The 20,309-nt window shown below is 37.8% G+C and overlaps 1 protein-coding gene across 5 annotated transcripts in view; it reads left to right on the top strand.

Annotated features, from left to right (window-relative positions):
• Window positions 1-17,637, top strand: part of LOC127413334 (mitochondrial nicotinamide adenine dinucleotide transporter SLC25A51-like) — a 207,697-nt gene extending 190,060 nt beyond the window's left edge. For 2 of the 5 annotated variants that reach the window (XM_051650395.1, XM_051650392.1), the window contains exon 2: window positions 15,894-17,637. In XM_051650395.1, the coding sequence (XP_051506355.1) occupies window positions 15,969-16,916 (948 nt within the window). In that variant the 5' untranslated portion in view covers window positions 15,894-15,968 and the 3' untranslated portion in view covers window positions 16,917-17,637. Of the gene's footprint in view, window positions 1-1,736; window positions 2,089-2,758; window positions 3,138-3,219; window positions 3,262-15,893 lie in introns of those variants that run through there. The other 3 variants (XM_051650393.1, XM_051650391.1, XM_051650394.1) reach the window with 3 other exon arrangements.
• Window positions 17,638-20,309: the final 2,672 nt, after the last annotated feature.

Here is a 20,309-nt window from a genome sequence, read left to right as displayed (position 1 = left end):
TGTTTTTCTGTTTCAAAAGTGTTCTCTTTACTTTTGTACATGAAACTGGTGTTGAGCGGGTAGAATTTAAAGAAACTGTCAGCTGAGGACATGTGAGGCATCTATTTCTCAAACTAGAGTCTCTGATGTACTTATCCTCTTGTTTTGTTGTACATCTGGGCCTTCCACATCTCTTTCTGCCCTTGTTAGAGTCAGTTGTCCTTTGTCTTTGAAGACTGTAGTGTACACCTTTGTATGAAATCTTCAGTTTTTTGGTAATTTCAAGCACTGTATAGCCTTCATTCCTCAAAACAATGATTGACTGATGAGTTTATTTTCTGCCATTTTTGACCTAATATTGACCTTAAGACATGCCAGTCTATTGTGGCAACTCAAAAACAAACACAAAGACAATGTTAAGCTTCATTTAACAAACCGAATAGCTTTCAGCTGTGTTTGATATAATTTCAAGTGATTTTCTAGTACCAAATTAGCAATTTAGCATGATTACTCAAGGATAAGGTATTGGAGTAATGGCTGCTGGAAATGGGGCCTGTCTAGATTTGATCAAAAAAGACTTTTTTCAAATAGTGATGGTGCTGTTTTTTACATCAGTAATGTCCTGACTATACTTTGTGATCAGTTGAATGCCACTTTGGTGAATTAAAGTACCAATTTCCTTCCAAAACTGCAAAATCTGTACATTATTCCAAACTTGTGGCCGCCAGTGTATATTAAAAAATTACAATTCATGTCTTTAGGAGTTAAAATGTTTTAATTAGGAAAAAATTACTGAGTGCACTCAGTAAGTTTTCATTGATGTTGTCTTGGACTTACACTGACACCTAGTGGCTTGGATGCAGCATAATTTAAAATCAATCCTTTTCAATTTCAGATGTCATTATGGAAATTCACTATTTACAGCCAGCCATAATTAATTAAATCCCTGAGTGAAATTGTCCAATAACATGACGGTCACCAAGATTAAGCGAGTAGTATTAAGCTGGTCATGTGATCATAACATGGCATGACGTGTGGACCCTCTCCATGTAGAATAAAACAGATTTACATGACTGGAGTCTTCATCTCATGTAAGTAGTCATGATTTTAGATGTACAGTATGTTTCAAAATGATAATTCATTTCTGTTGAAATAAAACTTTTTAAATGAGGAAAAAATTACTGAGTTCACCCTGAGTACACCTTTAATGATGGAGAGCATTAAATACCTGTACGGTGCATCTCTTAAAGTATCAAGTCGTGTTGAGTTGATGAACGCATTTGAATGTTTAGCACTGTATCAAGTTCTGTCATTTTTGTTGTGTTGTTTGTAAAAAATTTTTTTTATTATTATTCATTGGTGGGATAAAGACCTCATAGTTCTATAAAAGTCATAAGTCAGAAGGATTCACATTTTGTTAATGTAGAACTAAAATAATATCCTTTTATCATATATATAGCCTCCATATTTTCAAGATAAATTCTATTACATTAGAACCAAGAGTATCGACCCTTTCTGTCACCCTCAAGTGTCAGTTTACTCCTGCTGTCTCAATGTAGAGTGGACAAACTGGTGTGGGTGCCTCATTCCTGCACAGGAAGACATTTATATAATATTCAAAACCATGTTGGTATTGGAAGAGAGATGGGTAGAAACCAAAGGGAAGAAGTAGTTACTCATCTCAGAATAGGGCATACAGGACTCAACAAGACACTTCATATAATAGGTAATCACCCAACTGGATTGTGTTTACACTGTAATCAACTAGAATCTATCCAGCATGTAAGGAGAAGGAAAGAAGGAAACAAGAGAAGCACTTAGATTTGAAGCTTAACTTCACGTTAAGGAACATCCTTGGAGTAGCATTACGACAAATATACAGCCAGTTAATGATATTCTTGAAAGAAACAGGCTTCCTATCTCGGCTAATCTCCTGATCAACACTGCAGTTCAGTAGGTGGCGGTAATGCGCCTGTAAGCTGGTTTACCAACCGCCAATAAACCCTAAAAGAAGAAGAAACTCGAGACGAAGTGAGTCGGACTCGGTACCGCCTCTCTGACCCAAATCAGCTCTGCATACTGGCACTCTCCCCGAACCACAACCAGAAGGTAATCTATCACAATGACTCATCAATTCTGAGTGCTCGAATTTAAATACTTAGCAATATTAATTGTTTTAGTGAACTTAAGCTGTCACTGGAGTATCATTAGCTCGAACTGTGTGTTTTGGGATCTTAAATAAGTGACATTTAAGCTTTTAAAGCATATGACAGGTAGTATACAGTTAATATATGTGTATTTAATTGATGTTTAAGTATTATTGATAAACTATGTGATCAGAAAAACATGGGTTGTTGGGACACGCTCTAGCCAAAATGAACCACACCTCCCTCTAATGTACTTTATCTAGAGATAAAATGAATATTGTTTATATACTTCCGCTTCTATTCGTTTATAAACTTGTATATTGATGGTATTTATGTGTTTGTCTAAGCACTGTTTTTGCCACTAGTGTTAGCAGTAGCTTGTTAGCTGTGTGCAGCACATGTAGTGTTCAATAAAACATATATGGATTCATAATCAAACTGTCATCTTCTTATGACACCAGTTTGTGAACAGTGTGCATGTCATTTGTATGTTCTCAGAGAATCTGGTGTTGACTCTGGAATGAAATAGTACATGAAGTCAGATCATATCAAGGACATTTCATGGCTACATATGTAACATGCATGCTTAGAGTTATTGATAAGTGGTGTGCCATTCTTTTTTTTTCTCCCAGTTTGGAATGCCCAATTCCCACTACTTACTAGGTCCTCGTGGTGTCGTGGTTACTCACCTCAATCTGGATGGCGGAGGACGAGTCTCAGTTGCCTCCGCTACAGAGACCATCAATCCGTGCATCTTATCACGTGACTTGCTGTGCATGACACAGCGGAGACTCACAGCATGTGGAGGCTCATGCTACTCTCCGTGATCCACGCACAACTTACCACGTGCCCCATTGAGAGCGAGAATCCCTAATCGCAACCACGAGGAGGTTACTCCATGTGACTCTACCCTCCCTAGCAACCGGGCCAATTTGGTTGCTTAGGAGACCTGGCTGGAGTCACTCAGCACACCCTGGATTCAAACTCACGACTCCAGGGGTGGTAGTCAGGGTCAGTACTCGCTGAGCTACCCAGACCCCCATGTTGGTGTGCCATTCTTACTTGTGTTTTAGGAGCTGTGAACTTTGGACAGGGTGTCTAGCTGGCTTACATTTGACTAATCATCTCTGTTACGGTCAGTGTTGTATAAGTCTGAGCATCATTTTGGCCTAATATATGAGGTCGAGAGTTTGATTGTGGTTTCATGCATCTTGTTAACATGGCAGCTGATTATTTTAGGACAAACCAAGCCTCTCTTTGACATTTAAAAGTCCCAAAAGTGTCTTTCCTGACAGAGCATGTGAGCGAAGTGGAGCGGTGTGACACTCTGCTCAATAACCTGCTCCATGCGCGTGCGTTCCGCTCAGCCGCTCATAGCCCAAGCGGACACTCCGCTCAAGTACTGCTCAGACTCACCGGTAAAAAAGTGTTCGCTCAAATCAGGCTCCGACATTAAATTTCTCTGTAGTATACTTGGTTCCAAGCACATACACAGGGGGGTGGCTACATTGGCCCGAGCAACTGCCCCTTTGCCCACATGGGCTGAGGAGCCCCTCTGGGTGAAATATAGACTATAGGCCGACATTTATTAAATTATCAAATGATTAGTAATGTACACATCTGAAATTATGTGATTGTATTTTTGTGTATAAAATCTCGCTGTTTATTTTGGACTGGTTTAAAAACGTCTGTTAGATAATCAGGTCTACCAGACCTCTGTTATCATTTGTTATCAGTCAAATATTTCTCTGTTAGCACATATGTCATTAACATCTTCAAATAATGCCTTAAAAACTCCAGTTCTAAATGACCATTATTTACATTAAACAAGTCTTCAAACATGCCTCTAAAAGGGATAAAACATATGTGCGTTGGCACGGAAACTCGCATATGCGCAAATATACGCTTTTCATTTTAAACTGGACCCGAGTGACACAACCAACCCAGAAAACCACAATCTTTTCAACTTTAAAGTTTGTTTGAGTCGTTTATGGCAATAATGAAATCATGGACTGGTACCAGCAGGTACAGTGGTGTGAAAAAGTGTTTGCCCCCTTCCTGATTTCTTATTTTTTTGCATGTTTGTCACACTTAAATGTTTCAGATCATCAAACAAGTTTAAATATTAGTCAAAGGTAACACAAGTAAACACAAAATGCAGTTTTTAAATGAAGGTTGTTATTATTAAGGGAAAACAAAATCCAAACCTACATGGCCCTGTGTGAAAAAGTGTTTGCCCCACCTGTTAAAACATAACTTAACTGTGGTTTATCACACCTGAGTTCAATTTCTCTAGCCACACCCAGGCCTGATTACTGCCACACCTGTTCTCAATCAACAAATCACTTAAATAGGACCTGCCTGACAAAGTGAAGTAGACCAAAAGATCTTCAAAAGCTAGACATCATGCAGAGATCCAAAGAAATTCAGGAACAAACGAGAAAGAAAGTAATTGAGATCTATCAGTCTGGAAAAGGTTATAAAGCCATTTCTAAAGCTTTAGGACTCCAGAGAACCACAGTGAGAGCCATTATCCACAAATGGTGAAAACATAGAACAGTATTGAACCGTCCCAGGAGTGGCCGGCCGACCAAAATTACCCCTAGAGCGCAGCGACAACTCATCCAAGAGGTCAAAAAAGACCCCACAACAACATGCAAAGAACTGCAGGCCTCACTTGCCTCAGTTAAGGTCAGTGTTCATGACTCCACCATAAGAAAGAGACTGGGCAGAAATGGCCTGCATGGCAGAGTTCCAAGACGAAAACCACTGCTGAGCAAAAAGAACATTTAAGGCTCGTCTCATTTTTGCCAGAAAACATCTTGATGATCCCCAAGACTTTTGGGAAAATACTCTGTGGACTGACGAGACAAAAGTTGAACTTTTTGGAAGGTGTGTGTCCCATTACATCTGGCGTAAAAGTAACACTGCATTTCAGAAAAAGAACATCATACCAACAGTAAAATATGGTGGTGGTAGTGTGATGGTCTGGGGCTGTTTTGCTGCTTCAGGACCTGGAAGACTTGCTGTGATAAATGGAACCATGAATTCTGCTGTCTACCAAAAAATCCTGAAGGAGAATGTCCGGCCATCTGTTCGTGACCTCAAGCTGAAGCGAACTTGGGTTCTGCAGTGGGACAATGATCCAAAACACACCAGCAAGTCCACCTCTGAATGGCTGAAGAAAAACAAAATGAAGACTTTGGAGTGGCCTAGTCAAAGTCCTGACCTGAATCCTATTGAGATACTGTGGCATGACCTTAAAAAGGCAGTTGATGCTCAAACCCTCCAATGTGGCTGAATTACAACAATTCTGCAAAGATGAGAGGGCCAAAATTCCTCCACAGCGCTGTAAAAGACTCATTGCAAGTTATCGCAAACGCTTGATTGCAGTGGTTGCTGCTAAGGGTGGCCCAACCAGTTATTAGGTTTAGGGGGCAATCACTTTTTCACACAGGGCCATGCAGGTTTGGATTTTGTTTTCCCTTAATAATAACAACCTTCATTTAAAAACTGCATTTTGTGTTTACTTGTTATCTTTGACTAATATTTAAACTTGTGTGATGATCTGAAACATTTAAGTGTGACAAACATATAAAAAAATAAGAAATCAGGAAGGGGGTAAACACTTTCACACCACTGTAAAAGTGAAATTCATAATTGTTATTCAGTTGTCTCCACGGAATGATTATACTGTAGATTTGATACATTAATAGGTTTCTGATTTAATGCTATCCGACTTGAGGTCTGTAAATTAAAATGAGCAATTTCTCATCCTAATTTTGTGTTCAGTTTTAAAGGGTGTATTAATTTATCCAGAATGAATGAATGTTTTTCTCTTTTTCAGTGCTGTTGCTTTATTAATATTCCCTACAATTTTATATGTATGAATTGTATGCAATATAAAGGACTGTGGTTAATTATATAATAATTATTATATTAGTAGATATCATGTGGCCCCTTTGTTTTTTCTTGATATTTTTAAAGCAGCATGAAGTGAATCTGGACTTTATATGCATCAAACGATCATGTGTTGTGCATGTGCTCTTTATATGTACAGCAGGGTTTAACCGTGGATTTAACAAATAAAAAAATATTTGTCCTGCATAAAGTGAGATTTTGACCATTATATATTCGATGAAATCATGTTTAATGATCCTAAAACAAATAAAAATGATTTAATTCACAAATTAGTTTTTTTTCTTCTAATGTACAATCATTTAAAGCGTATTTCTCTGCGTATGAATGCAGCAAGCGACATCGGGAGATGTTATCTGCAACCACTAACCTAGAGTCAGTTTTTTTACGTTCACTTCTCGTTAAGGTGTGGATTTGGCTTTGCGAAACTGACCAGCAGTTGTGTGCCACTATCCAGAAATCAAAAGCAACAGGCCGTCGATTAAGTGAGAGAATTCCGCTATGAAATTCTCTATGTGAGAGCGTAAATCTTTACCAATCAAATGTTCAATTGTACAAAAGAGGCATGAAAGTAGAATGCTCTGCCTGCAAATTAGGACACTGCAAGATCATACATGTTTATTGGTTTTGTGTGTGTGTTCGCCGGGATTCAAGGAAAAATGCTTTGCCAATATACAGTATTATTAAGCTTACATATTCAGTTGAGGGTGCTCTAACGTTCGCAACCCTGCAGAACCGGGCCTGCATCTAGCTGGCAGCTGCACTGACATGATGGCATAACAACAAGATAACTTATCTATTAATGTATTATCGAATATTAGTGCACTACCATCGTGTAGCACATCCTATGGTGCTCTCTGGCCATGTGACATGTACGATTCCAGAAGGAATATTTGCTCATTTTCACGGTCTCTCCACACTCCCTTTCGATTTCCTCGTTCTTAACTTTGATTTATACTTTGCATTTATTGAGTTTAATAAGGTTTGCAACTTCACTAAAACAATGTTAGAGCTCCATAACCTCAGGCCTATAGCTTATTTCGCAGATTCCCAAACCAGCATATCACGAAGCGCATTCTGGGTTGAGCGAGCGGCACTGAGCGGCCTGAGAGAGCGGAGCGGAATTTTCAAAAAGGCGCTCTCCGCTCGGGTGAAATTATCACCGTTCCGCTCCGCTCACATGCCCTGTTTCCTGAACACCACGTGCTGTTTTATTTTTGGAGAAGTCTTGCACAAAGGTTGTAGTTAGAGGACGACCAATAGTGGATTTTTACCGATACCAATAACTAAGTTGGGCAGTACCTGCCGATTAATCAACAATAGGTTTTAAAATTGATACGGAATGAAAAAATAACATTTAAAGTAAAATAGTGCCGAACATTATTACAAAAATAAACAGTACTGACCGAACCATGAAAATGTATTGTACTTTTTAAATGAAATAAATATTAATATATATGAACTAATATATAAATTTTAAAGTCAGCTGATTTTTAAATTTCCTTAGTCCACAAGAGTACACAATAAATACATACACCATTCAGCACCATTATATTATTGCATAGAACCTTCCTATCCTGGCTGTTAAAAAAAAAAAAAGAGCATTTCATTTTCAACTAATGAAATAAATAATCAAAGTTTTAATCGGTCTATATTCTCAGATGTTAAGTCAAAAGTAAAATGAGGGGGGAAAACGCTTCAATAGGCAGTTCACATGGTGTTGCACTTGCACTGATTCCTACTACTCCAGACTCAAGCTTCTTAATAAGAGAAAAATACCACATTGTTTTTTATTCAGTACAGTAGTTGTATGTAGAGTAACAATATTCACAGATAGCAGTGGTATTCGGCTGAACTCGGTGGTGAAGCGGCTCAGACTATGAGCACAGGCCAGGGGCTGTTCACATCAAACGCTTTTGCAACCATCTATTTGTTTTTCTATGTAAATGTGTGCTAGACGAACGTTTTGTTTTCCTTTGTTTTTGTTCATTCAGCGTCTCATGCAAGAGCGCTGTTTTTTAGATGATGTATCTAATTAAGAAGAACTTTAAAAGCATATTGATACACCTGCTTTCTGTATTTGTTGCGCTGTGTCTAGCCTTTTTTAGCACAAGAATGTGATTGTATTACAGTGAGGATAAATTTTTTCTTTCTTTTATTGAAATCAGATGCGTTTCTGATTTGTTTATATGTTTCTCTCGGCTGCTTGAAGATATTAATTTGCTTTCTCACGTCACTGGCTTTATATATGCAACTTAGCTGGCTAACGAATGCATAAATGTGACCAGCTGAATATAAACTAATGCAGATAGATGGTAATAGATGGTAACAATCATGACATTTAAACATTTGGGTTGGACTTGCGTGTATTTTTGTCACATTGTTCTAACCGCTTGAGGTTAGCTTTAATGTTAGCATCCTCTCAGCCTTGTTGGAAAATATACTGCTGTTCTTTAGTAATGCAGCATCTAGTCAACAAATTAATTACTTTATAATGATATGACAACGTGTACTTTAGTGTACTGTATACATTTTTGTTGTTGATGTTTTAAATCCATATCTGAAGTGTTCTGCTCCATGCAGAGTGTAGTCTCACGTGTCAAAACAAACACCACAAGGCATCAGTGAAGTGATAGTTTTTATTTAGCCTCTAGGGGCTGCTCTCATACTGTATAATGACAGCGGACCCTTCCCAGCTGCTCCAGCACCAGACGCAATGGGGAAAAACTATTGGTGTGGATTTTTGACAACCGATAGTTCCAGAAATCTGTTAGCGGTGCCGATTAATCGGCAAAACTGATATATTCGTCGACCTCTAGTTGTAGTTGCATTCACAATACTACTTCATAGGTGTGTCACTGACAAATAAGGTTTTCCAAGGGGACAACAAAAGTAAAATCTTTTTAAAAATCTAGCTACATATCAAGTTCATGAAATGTAGCCTAATCTCTGTCCATGTTGGTTTCACAAATTTATGAAAAGAATGTCTAGCGTTTGCATGCGCGCACACACACACACACACAAAGATTTAATGACTTTAAAAGAGTCATGTGGTGTAACCATCAAGTGAAAGTTATTAAAATACTTTACTTGCACCTTAATTACATGAGAAAAGTTTGCATACCCTGGCAGAAATTGTGAAATTTTGGCATTGATTTTGAAAATATGACTGATCATGCAAAAAAAAAAAAACAGTCATTTATTTAAGGATAGTGATCATATGAAGCCATTTATTATCACATAGTTGTTTGGCTCCTTTTTAAATCATAATTATAACAGAAATCACCCAAATGGCCCTGATCAAAAGTTTACATACCCTTGAATGTTTGGCCTTGTTACAGACACACAAGGTGACACACACAGGTTTAAATGGCAATTAAAGGTTAATTTCCCACACCTGTGGCTTTTTAAATCGCAATTAGTGTCTTTGTATAAATAGTCAATGAGTTTGTTAGCTCTCACATGAATGCACTGAGCAGGCTAGATACTGAGCCATGGGGAGCAGAAAAGAACTGTCAAAAGACCTGCGTAACAAGGTAATGGAACTTTATAAAAAATGGAAAAGGATATAAAAAGATATCCAAAGCCTTGAAAATGCCAGTCAGTACTGTTCAATCACTTATTAAGAGGTGGAAAATTCAGGGATCTCTTGATACCAAACCAAGGTCAGGTAGACCAAGAAAGATTTCAGCCCAACTGCCAGAAGAATTGTTCAGGATACAAAGAAAAACCCACAGGTGACCTCAGGAGAAATACAGGCTGCTCTGGATAAAGACAGTTTGGTTGTTTCAAGGAGCACATTTTTTATGTCAGCTGAACTTCTGTTGAGGTGTAGGTTAAAAGAGGAGGAGAAATGAAAATCATTCACCTTATCCATCCTCAAGTAATGGAGTAATATGTTAAGATTTATGTTTATTGTACTCAGTTTATTTGGGTTAAAACAACATCAGGGATAACAGTGTGGTTACACCTAGGGCTGGGCGATATGTCTTAAAAAATTATTGATATTTTTCAGCCTATTGATGATATTCGATATATATCTCAATAATTATGTATTTGCTCTAAAATTGCTCAAAAGTTGTAGTTTTTTTTAACAGCCATTGTAGCAAGTAGATTCAGTATTTTAAAGACATTAAAAATCTATTTAAAATAATTAGTTTTTCATTAATTAAACACAAAGGAGAATGAAATTCAATAATTTTCATTGATATGCAATTTATATTTATATTTCATTTAAAATGATACATAGTAGCTTAATAAAAAGCATTATTTAAAATATCCTTAATGTTTTTACTAATAAATGTTTGTGAATGAACAAGGAGTGCAAAGCTACTTTACTGACGTATTTTTGAAACCCTAGTTGAACATTGCATAATATTCAATTATAGCTGTAGGACACGTCAGGTTTTATTATTATAATATAATGCTGAATTATCATTATTATTATTAGATTTGCGTTATACAAAAGTAATATATTTCTGTCCTGTTTACTTCACCACTACCTGGGGCTTTTATTTTGACACCGAAAGTGCTGTCGTATTTACCTCAACTTCACTTTTTATTTTGACACAGAAAAGGCGATGTGTTTGACAGTTTACGATGTTCCGCATTTCCTGAAATGCTGTAATCTCCTCTTCTGTTATTCTGTGCCACATTTGTAGATTTGTATAATAACTTGTAACTGTTACTAATGTTTGGAATTGCACGAATGCTTGAACCTGCATAACTTTGATTTCACAATGTACGTGCACACACAGTTCAGCGCATCACTGGTTTGTTCTGAATCACACACAGACTGTTTATCTGTCTTTAAATCACAGCCTTTTGTGAAATAATAATCACATATGACCAACTCGCCATTTTCATGTTATTTTGTTTAATTGTGCAGCCCTGAAGGATCGTGAAATTAGTCTACTGATGCGCTCTTTATGAAACTTAATGGCCAACTTGAAGCACATTAAAATCATCGCGATATTCACGATATTGGTAAATTTGACATCATCAGCAAAATGATCTTGATTATATCGTTAATATTCGATTGGGGGGGGGGGCGCCTGGGTATCTCAGCAAGTAAAGATGCTGACTACCACCACTGGAGTCATGAGTTCGAATCCAGGGTGTGCTGAGTGACTCCAGCCAGGTCTCCTAAGCAACCAAATTGGCCCGGTTGCTAGGGAGGGGAGAGTCACATGGGGTAACCTCCTCGTGGTCGCTATAATGTGTGGTTCTCGCTCTCGGTGGGGTGCGTGGATGCCGCAGAGAATAGCGTGAAGCCCCCACACGTGCTATGTCTCCGTGACAACGTGCTCAACAAGCCACATGATAAGATGCGTGGATTAACGGTCTCAGACGCGGAGGCAACTGAGATTCGTCCTCCGCCACTCGGATTGAGGCGAGTCACTACGCCACCACGAGGACATAGAGCACATTGGGAATTGGGCATTCCAAATTGGGGAAATGTTTTTTTTTTAATTCTTATATATCAAAAAATATATCACCCAGCCCCAGTTACACCACATGACTTTGATTTAGTGGACAAAAGTTTTTCAAATATTACATTTTAAAATTGTATTGTATTGTATTTTAAAATAAAAAAATGTCACTTTTTTTTTTTTTTTTAAAGAAATAATAATATAACATCTAATAATCAGCTGTGGGGTTTGTTACTCCCTGACATTTTTGACTTTATAAGCCTCAGAAAAAAATATCAAAATGACTTTGAACTCAGGAATTGAAAAAAATGTACATCATAAGAGGTTTAAATTGTTTTGTGTGAAATTGAATTGTTGTTGTATTTTTAAAAAAAATAGTGTCACGTCATTGACCCAGGTATAGAATGGCTACTTTAAAGGGATAGTTCATCCATTAATGTTAATTCAACATTTACCCACTCTCATGTCATTGCAAACCCATATAACATTCATTCTCCTGTGGAAAACAAAAAGCAGAAGTTCAGTATGATGTTGATGCAACACTTTTCCATGCAATAAAAGCGTACAGAGTCCAGTGGATGTCAGACTCTATAAAGGACAATAAAAGCACCAGAGAAGTTGTCTATATGCCTTTTGTGAGGAACAGACATACATTTAAGTTATTTACTGACAATCTTGCCAGCTGCTGTAGCTCAGATCTGGAAGATATAAGCAGCTATTGCTTATATTTCCCCCTTTAAAACATCCTAGGAAAGAACAATATAAAGGTTATATTGGGCTAATATGGTTCAGCAGGAAATGTTGATTTAGAAAATGAGTAATTCACTCATGCCCTTGTACTGTCTGGGACACTTGATCTTTGGTTAGGTAACATATCTTATCTCAGCAGTTTAGTGACGCATAATGGTTTCAAAAGATTAGACTCTCACCTGAAACATGCACTGGCCAATGAAACGTGTTTGGTTGGGATTGTCTACTTATAGGCTGTTGCAAGGTGCAAGATCTTCAAACTCTTCTAAATGAAGATCCTTATGTTTGTTGCAAGAATATTTTAGTTATGCATTTGTTTAATTTTTAATACCTTTCTTTTGTTTGATTCTTATCGTATGGACATGTAGTATTTCCATTTTGTTTTTATATACAATAAACGTGGAGTTCCAGTTTTAGCCATTATAATTAATGAGTCAGTTGAGGAACCTACAGAACATTGCCAGAGATTATCTAATATTAAATGTAAAATTAGGCTACATCTATAATAAGTATTAGGCTACCTTGTGGCCAGAGGTCACATCTGTATTTTTGTTTTCAGTTGCTGTACTGGCATCTCTCATCAAATTGAGTGCTCGATAAATGGGTGATTCTCACAAAACCTGTCGATAAAATGTCCCAGTCCTGTTTTACTCCAAAAGCAAAGAAATAAATAAGTAAATAAATAATATTTTGTAAATAGCCTAGTAAATTAAGCCTATTTAGATTTTTTTACATTGTTACATTAGTTCCATGTAACAGACATTACTCATAACTGCAATGCGGAAAATAAAAATGATTTAAATTGTAAAGTGTTTATTAGTGCTGTCAGTAAAGTAAAATGTTTCATAGTTAATCGCAGATTTTGGAAGTGCTGAAATTTGACTTTTCCTGTCAAAATGCACTCATTTCCTTCTTAGGAAAGAAAACAAAACAATATGTAATAATAATGCTTTATTAACATTTTCCAAACAAAGCTTTCCACAGTATATAGATGGAAATGCACTAAGGGGATTTCTGTTGTGGGGCAGAGGTTGGGGAAAGAACTAGTCCCCCCATAGGTTGCATATTGAATGCAATGTGCATTAAATCTCTTAAACTCTCATCCTCCACAATATTAGGCTAATCTGCCGGTAGACTGTGGCTATCCGCTTTCCTACAGCAATCGTGAAGCTGCATTCATAATTCGCATCAGGGCTCCAGCGCCATCATCAAGCGCCATTTATTTTTATTTTTATTTTTAAGCGCTCTCCATTTGAATACTTGCAAACAATGCTTATTCTGCATTTTCGTGATAGTTAAGACTTGACGTGCTTCTGTGGGAATTAAATTGCACTTTACAGAGGCTGCAGAGTACTTGATTTCTATCACAAGTACCATCTAGGCTTGTTTTGTATAACAAATAACGTTAAGAAGTCCTTTCGCAATCACTTGATCATTGACACGGAATCGCTGTTTTGTGTGTGTGTAGTGACTCCGGGCGTACACATCGCAAAATTCAGCTGTATGCTGAATTAATGCGTTAATCGCGATCAAGAAAAATTAACATGTTAAACTTTTTCAATTAATCACAGACATTAACTTTGACAGCTCAAGTATTTATTCATAATAGTAGTACTCCATTGATACTTCCTAACATTTTTGCTGAATTTAAGTTTAAAATCATTGTACAACAGCATCTTTAAAAAAAAACCTTTTTTTTTTACTGTAATACAGAATAATCGTGCCTGTTTCGGTAATGAGAATTATCATTGAAAACAATGGAAATAGTAAAAGTAAAACATTTGGACGTGTTACGGTAATGAAAGTTGGGGGTAAAATGTGCTTAAGTGTCCTGAAAATAATGTCACAATGCAAAAAAATCTTGATTGTCCTAAATGTAAGCTTTCTTCATGAAAAAAAAAAAAAAGAAAATCTAATATTTTATTTGTATTGATTTGTGGTAAAATACGACCAAGACATTTTCTTAGCAGGTTTCATAGAATGTTCTGACTAAAACATTTTTTTTTCTTGTTTTTGATTATTTAATTTAATTTTAACAGACCTGCCAACCTGTACGCATTTTGCGTAGCGGGTACGCATTTTGACCTCAAAGTACGCTGTTATGATTTGTCACTCTAAACTACGCAAATGCCTGGTGACGCCTCTTTGCACGCACAGTACTCGAATCAAGCAACAACAATAGAAGAAGAGTTCGACCAATCATAGCGCTGGGTTCATTCCCCAAATAGCAAGCGGTGATGATTGACAAATGCGCCTATTATTAAAAAGAGACTGCAAATCTACATCAACACAAAATCCCGCTCGATCCCCCTTCCACTCCCGCCATCTTACTGATTTCTTAAGGGAGGACAGTACAGTAGTCCCGGTACTTCTAACTCCTTAAGGTGGGTGGATGTGGAAAGTTGAAATATTGAATTGAGTTAACTTAATCCTCTGGAGTTGACGTGATCGCATGGATTTATTTAAAATACTCCGTCATTCATGGTCACTCAGATAAGAGGAAGACATCATTCAGCCATGCAAATTATAAAATGCTCAAGTAATGCTGAACAATAAATCTAAATAAAATTGAAATCGCTGTATGGCTTAGTGATTATGAAAGTGCTGTGATTTAAATAAATATTTTAATGCGCCACGTGTTCCAGAGTGAAGAGTTCCAGAATTGTTCCTGCGCGTGGTCGGTGCTCACACACGTGGACTTTTTCCGTCTCAGAGCGGCTCATTTCACTGCTGCTCCACACAAACTCATTTGGTGTGAGTTTGTGCCACTTATAACGTGCACTTGACCGCAAGATGCGCAAACATTTCCCCTGATTTGTAATGAGAATCGTTGTAAATCAGCACTTACGAAAATTTACCTTGGTTTATCATGTACTGTACTGTAGTAAGTGTGTTTTTTTGTTTTTGTTTTTTTGGCACAATGAAGAAATTAAAGACAGACATACAGTAAATAAGAGTATTGTCCTAGTTTTGGTCAGATTATGACCAGTGTTTACTCTAAAATACTGCCTTAACAGGAATAGCACAAAGGTGTGTGTGACTGAGTGCAGACCTGCTAAACTTTGGAAAATATTTAACATTAATAACGTTATCCTAATGCTACGTAATTTGCAAGCTAGCTTGCTTGTTCACCAGGCATTTAAGTTGGCAAAGTAATGTAAAGTTATATGCTCAGTGACCATGTGTCGCAAATTGTTAAACGTGACTTTTTATTCGCATTCATAATTATTAATAATGTTTTAATTATGGCAGGATGGGAAAAGTGAGTGCATGTGCAGCAGAAATAATGTTACCTAGAAAGTTACCGAGAGGTGTTTGTGTGTGTGCGTGCATGCGTGCCTTGCAGCTAAAAAAACATGACATTATTTCATTAAAAGAGTTATTCTGAAAAATGTGACTGCATTGTTTTCTTCACAACCAATTTATATGTTGAAAAATTTGAGAATATATGAACCCCCCCCCAGGTTGACAGGTCTGTTTTAACCATTTATTTTAGTGTTTAGATTTTTGTTTAGTTAGTATTATCATACTTTATTATCCTGTTTCTCTTTACAAAACTGTTTTCAATCAATAGTATTTGTCCTTGTTTTAGTGTACAAAAATTATAATAAAAGTGTACAATAATTAATAATTCTGGTTTGTAATGACTGTGTTCTTTTACTTATAGGCTGAAATGCTGTTGGTGGGTGTTTACTTGGATATAATTTGAACTTCTGCTGACACGTCCGATGCTTAGTTTCCTATGGGGGTGATTACTACTATGGACCCAGATTCGGCCCAGCAACAGCAGGCCCCGCCCCCACAGCAGGGCAGGTTGAGTAAAAGTGGACATGCCCTACTGGGGGCCGGCCTTGGGGTGGGGCCTGGGGCTCGAGGAAAGCACTATGTGTGCGGCTCATTGGCTGCTTTCACCAACATCATCGTAACTTTTCCCATTCAGAAAGTTCTCTTTCGCCAGCAGTTGCACGGAGTTCGCGCGACCGAGGCTGTCCGTCAGCTCCAAAGGGAGGGGTTACGAAACCTGTACCGCGGGCTTCTGCCTCCCCTTTTGCAGAAAACCACCACTGTGGCCATCATGTTCGGCCTGTACGAGGATTTTTCCAGATTGCTGTTGCGACATGCTCGCAGTAGTGGCTCGCCCGAGCTTGTTACACGGAGCGTCGCTGCCGCAATGGCCGGTATTGCGGAAGCCGCTCTCACACCATTCGAACGAGTGCAAACGCTCCTTCAGGACCACCGCCATAACGGGCGTTTCCATAACACTGCCCACACCTTCCGGACACTTCTGCGAGACTATGGTGTTAAGGAGTGCTACCGTGGGCTGGTCCCGGTTTTGTTGCGTAATGGGCCCAGTAATGTTCTGTTTTTTGGACTTCGTGGGCCAATTAAGCAACAGCTGCCTGTAGCTCAAACCCGGATGGGTCACATGGTCAATGACTTTGTTTGTGGCGGGCTACTGGGGGCAGCACTGGGCATCATGTTCTACCCACTTAACGTAGTTAAATCTCGAGCCCAGGCACAAGTAGGGGGCGAATTTGTGCCCTGCGGTCAGGTGCTGATGACCGTGTGGCGGGAAAGAGGGGGCAGCATCATTCTGTTGTTCCGCGGAGCCACGCTCAACTACCACCGATCTCTGCTGTCATGGGGCATCATCAATGCAACTTATGAGCTCTTTCTGAAAGTTTTCTGAGGGAGAGGAAGGGCAATAGTGCCTAAAAGATGCCTTTGAATAGACTTTTTCCAAACCAAGCCAAATGAAGTGTTCATTTTTGACTAGCCAGCACTCTTTAAAGAGGTATGGACACTGCCAGTTCCCCTTGTGCACTTCAGAGTAAAGATCTGTATAAATGGTCAATGGAACCCATTCATGTACCTATGCCTAAATATAAAGTCCACCCATATTACTTGGCTACTATAAGTGTTGTGAAATGTAACGCCACCTATAGTGGCTCTAGTATAATTTTTTTATTCACTTTCTGGGGGGAGTTTGGGAGTCTGTGGTACACAGATGGAAAAAGCAGTGTTGCACTACTAAAATACAGTTTGTACTTTATTGGATATGTGTAAAAAATGTCAGTCCTTTTTTTAGATCTGCATTGTTTAATAATGAGATGCACAATCTTTGGACTGGAACAGGTCATTTGCGTTTCTTGAGTGTTAAGTGCAGTTTGGCTGATCATTCATAAATGGGCATTTGTGGACCACACAAAGAGAGAGAAGTCTTTTCAAGCCCATGGTATTGTTGTTATATATTTTTCTGCCAATCAGAAATATCCAGATGTATTCATTTCATAGATGTGTGAACATTTGTATGAAATGCTATTTTATGTAACAAGTGTCTTGTGACGAGTGTGATGTTTTCAAATCTTTGTGGGTGAAAAGAAAACAAGTAATTCCTCTAATTGCATTCTTGGTCTCATTATTGGACAGTTTATAATGCTTAAAAATATATTGGTGTGATATGGTTCTTTCCATGATTAGGTCACAAATTGATGTCCCAATTTGGGGTTACTTTTAAAAAGGAATAACTCCCATGGTATTTAAAGTGAGAGCTATAGTATATATTAGATAACAAAGAAGTATTGACAAAATGAACAAATAATAAAAAATAAAAAAACGGCTAGTTTTACAAACAGCTTTAAATGAAAATTAGCCCCCTACTGAGCAATTGCTTAATTTAGAAATTTAACTCTTCAGTCTGTTACCTGCAACCCCGTTACCCATTCTTGTGTATTTTCTTTATATTTTCTTTAACTTTTGTGCTAAAAAGATCAACAAATGTAACAGAATGCAGAATGGTGTCTCGAGACACAGTATTTTAGAGCTCTTTGTTCGAGACGCGTTTTTAAAGGTTGAGGTTCTTCATCACAAGTGAGTTCAGCTGACTACTATCTGAAATAACTACCATACATGTAACTGTAATTGATGAAAAACACTGTGGTACTGCCGGTATTTTGACATTTGAGTATCGTGGTAGTACCGTCACACTACTATACCCTGCAACGTAGAGTTAACATAGAATGATCTATTGAAGCATTTTTTTCCCCTTCAGTTTCCTTTTGGCTAAACTTTTATTTCATAATTTTATGCACTTCAGTGTTAAAATGGAATGCACCACTGATGTCTAGATAGCTATACTGTATATAAAAAGTTGTATAATATTTAAGTGAACATTTTTAATTTAGTTTCTCAACCCTGTTGCTTTTTTTTGGCATGTTAAAGGTACACTGCTGAATAATGGGCTCTGTACCAACATCTGTGGTTCAATTATAAAATTGTAAGGTCCTTGAAGGGAGGAAAGACGGAGGCCTGAAATTTCCCGTCAAATAAAATCCAGCATCTCTTAAAATGCAAATAATAATCTACAGTCTACCAATCATTATCACAAAATAAACTCTGACATAGTGGTCAGGACCCTGACGGGATGCCCAAAGGGGGCTTGTATCACACTGAAAGGGTTTATTTTGTGATAATGTCCGGTTGATTGTATGTTATTACACAGGTCCCTACGAAATAAATAATTAAATGGACATTAAATAATATTTAGACTTGAAATTACATTATTATGTGAGTCTCTTGTAATCACATAGCTTCCAGAAACAGTTCAATTTAATCTCCAATTTGCGTCGGATTTCTGCAAGGTGTTTACAGTATATTGTGAAAATGACTGCTCATTATTTCACTTATTACCAGACTACTTGCCAAAAAAGTAAATAAATGGACATTAAATATTGAGTTGAAATTATTTATTAGCTTACTTGAAAACAATCGCAGAGTGAAACGAGAGGTAGGAAAGATGACCCGTAATGCCCAAATCACTGGTGAAATACTTTATCCCTGAGTATGCGGCTGCTATTCAGAAATATCAGATTGCTTGATGGCACGATTGACCAATCAGAATTGAGTGTTCCAGAAAGCAATGTAATACAAATCCTTATTGTAGGCTTATTGTAGCAAGAACATAGATTTTATGTACTAGCTCAATAATGTTTTTTTACCTTTAATGTTTTGTAAGTTGAACGATTGACTCCATGGTATTAAACATAAATGTATACATAGTTTAATTGGTACACATTAAACAAAGTGCCATATAAAGTTATTATGGATAATTATATATTCAGTATAGGGCCACGCATGTGGACGCAGGGTCACACAAGGTAAAAAAACTTACAACATATAAGCAAATTGTCCGGTAATCATTGGCTGATGCTTTGAAAAGTCAGTGGCAATGGGGTCGAGCACTGTTACAACACTTAAACGAAGGACAAAGTGTGTGGGGCAACACTGGCACTTTTCTCCATAAACTCCAATGTGGAATCCCCTTTACATGGGGGGTGGGGGGGATGTTTATCCCAGGCAGATGTTAGTTTCATTTTAAAGAACTGTTTCCTGTATCATCACTCAAATTTGAGGAATACACTTTTGAAACCTTTTCCATAATCACTGTTGACATAATGGGCTCAATTATTGAGCCTGAGTGTAAGCTGTGTGCTTCCCACTGTTCTGCTCCAACAGTTTTGTCCTCCAAGGGACAGAGGAAGAGACACAGAGAGACCGATACAGATGCTGATGGAGTATGGCAACATCACAGGGTGAAACGTCATCTAGGAAAAGCTAGTTTTAACCAGTGAGCATCAGTCCAGTGTGGTATTACAGTTTTAGGGCATTGAGTGGTTGGATATTCCTTCTGTGGGCTGCACAGAGCAAGTTAATCGCAGGGATTGTTGTGCAGAGGTGTCCTTAGAAGATTACTGTTTGATGGAGGCACTTAATGCATGGGACATTTGAGATCAAACACCTCAGCATTTAATTTGAATTAAAAACAATATTTAGTGAGATAGATTCAGTAGTGACTCCTGCTTTTAAACAAATTCTTTACACTTATGAGCCAAAACATTATGACCACTCACAGGTGAAGCGAATAACGTTGATAGTCTCCTAACAAGGCCACATGTCAAGGTCTGGGTAGATAAGATGGTAAACGAACAATCAGTTCTCGTAGTCAATGTGTTGAATGCAGGAGAAATGGGCAGGAGTAAAGACCTGAGCGACTTTGTCAAGGGCCAAATTGTTATGGCCAGAC

This window comes from Myxocyprinus asiaticus, chromosome 22, assembly GCF_019703515.2.
Source record: "Myxocyprinus asiaticus isolate MX2 ecotype Aquarium Trade chromosome 22, UBuf_Myxa_2, whole genome shotgun sequence".
NCBI classification, from domain to species: Eukaryota; Metazoa; Chordata; class Actinopteri; order Cypriniformes; family Catostomidae; genus Myxocyprinus; species Myxocyprinus asiaticus.
The sequence above is the reverse complement of the archived record's forward strand: the minus strand, read 5'-3'. Positions and strand labels throughout refer to the sequence as shown.